Consider the following 2,172-nt stretch of genomic DNA (forward strand, 5'->3'; position numbering starts at 1 on the left):
GAGGAACAATCTCATGGCCAAGCTCTGCCCCTCCCTTGCTGTTCATCATTGAGCAGGTCACTTCTCTCTGAGTTTTCTCATTTGTAAAACTGTTTAATATAAAAGAACATATCCATTGTCAGTTTTGTGAGAATGAGATAAAAGTGCGAAAGTGCCTAACACAATACCTGCCACAGGAGTAGGTCCATAGAAATATTAGTTTAACCTCAACGGCTACACTCAATAAAGACTTTCCTCCACTTCTCACATGGGAAAACAAAAGTTCAGAGAGAAGATTTGTCATTTAAAGTCAACCTATTTTAAGTTCACTTCCTGCTGAAAATCACTAGGTGCTTGCCTAATCTCTTCATGGCCGCCTGCATCTCCTGGTTCCTCAGGGTTTAGATGATGGGGTTGAGCATGGGGAACATGACAGTTTGGCTGATGGGCACAGCCTTGTCCATGGGGAAGGAGGTGAAGGGCCAGGCATAGATATAGATACAGGGAATGAAGACCATAGACATGACGATGATGTGGGTGGTGCAGGTGGAAGCTGCCTTCCTCCTCGCCTGCCCTGAGTGGGACCTCAGCATCATCAGGATGACAGTGTAAGAGAGCAGAAGGAAAGGAACCAGATGAGGACCAACATCCCACTGTTGGAGATCATACGGAACTCCAGGAGGGAGGTGTCCTTGCAGGCAAGTCTTAGCACTTGTGGAACATCACAGTAGAAGTTATCCAGGATGTTGGGGCCACCAAAAGGCAATGGGAGCATCAGAACCAGCTGGACAATGGAGTGGAGAAAGCCCCCTACCCAAGCGGTCACCACCAGCCCCACACACATTTGAGTGTTCATGATGGAGACATAGTGGAGGGGCCGGGAGATGGCTATGTAGCGGTCATAGGCCAATACTGTGAGGAAGAAGACAGTCCCACTCCCCAGTAAGTGGAAGAAGAAGATCTGGGCCATGCAGCCCTGGTAGGAGATGATCTTGGTCTCATGTAAGAAGTCCACTAGCATCTCTGGGGAAGTGACTGTAGAAGAGCAGATGTCTATGACAGACTGATTTCAGAGCAGAAAATACATGGGTGTGTGGAGCTGAGAGTCAAAAGTCACTGTGACAATGATAAGGAGGGTTCCCACAACGGTGGTGACATAGACAAATAGGAATACCACAAACAGGAATTTCTGGAACTCCTTGGTCTGTGAGAACCCCAAGAGGACAAACTCTGACACCTGTGTGATGTTCTGTCGTTCCATGGGATCTTCCCCACATGCCTAGAAGAGAAACTATTCAAAACAAAAACCATAAAAATTTAATCGTTCTCCTTTGGAGAGTCAGGATTGAGTTAATCAAAGTCTTGGTTGAGTACCATTCCCAAATGGAGCTTAGAAGAGCCTTCCATGGAGATAAATACATTTTCAAGGCTTTCACAGACTTATCTCCCTAACCATACCCTACATCGTATGGCGTTTATGGGTCTTTTTCCCTTTGTACCATGCTGTCCTTGTCCATGGGTTTCATGTCTCACACTTGCTGTGCCTGTGAACCACAGGCTCTACAGATATAGATGAACCAATCAATGGATGAATACACATGTCACCAAGTACCTATGACCACAAACATCATCAACCTAGGTGCATCAATCTTGAGGGATATAGAGGTTAATGATTTTAGATAAACAAATAGAGACTTCTTTTCAGTGAACATTTGAGGGGCTGCCTATGGTTCATTGCTGAAGGAAGAGAGATGTGTATTAGAAGAAATTGTCATGTACAAATTCAGAGGCAAATGTGAAGAAAAACAAGCAGATGATTTTGGCTGTAGTGAAGCTGAGATGATTAGAGCTTCTGAAACTTTTCCACATAAATACTTCTTGAATGGCATTTGTTGCCATGGGGCCATCTGTAGGGGTAACTCAAAGCAGCCCAGGACAAGTGCAAAATCTCCTTGAACTCTCATGTTTTATATTTTAAAACTTATGTGAATTTTCTATTAAACATATATCTCTAGACAATCTTTGGGAGGCTTAAAATTTAAGTATTGTGGCTTGTAAAACTTTGTAAGACCAAGGTGTTAAAGAAAATATAGGATAGGGGAGGGAGGGGGATCAATATGGCAGAGGAGTAGGATGTGGAGTTCACCTTCTCCCACAAAAACATTGAAAATACATCTACAGTGGAACGATTCA

General features: G+C 43.9%; 1 protein-coding gene across 1 annotated transcript; it reads right to left on the bottom strand.

The window, feature by feature from the left end:
• Positions 1–305: 305 nt before the first annotated feature.
• On the bottom strand, positions 306–1,240 carry LOC101286278 (olfactory receptor 4D1-like). Its single transcript, XM_012533755.3, is given in 2 exon segments — positions 306–604; positions 607–1,240. Coding segments are annotated over 2 exon segments (933 nt in total).
• Positions 1,241–2,172: the final 932 nt, after the last annotated feature.

Source organism: Orcinus orca, chromosome 19 (genome assembly GCF_937001465.1).
Source record: "Orcinus orca chromosome 19, mOrcOrc1.1, whole genome shotgun sequence".
Taxonomy (NCBI): domain Eukaryota; kingdom Metazoa; phylum Chordata; class Mammalia; order Artiodactyla; family Delphinidae; genus Orcinus; species Orcinus orca.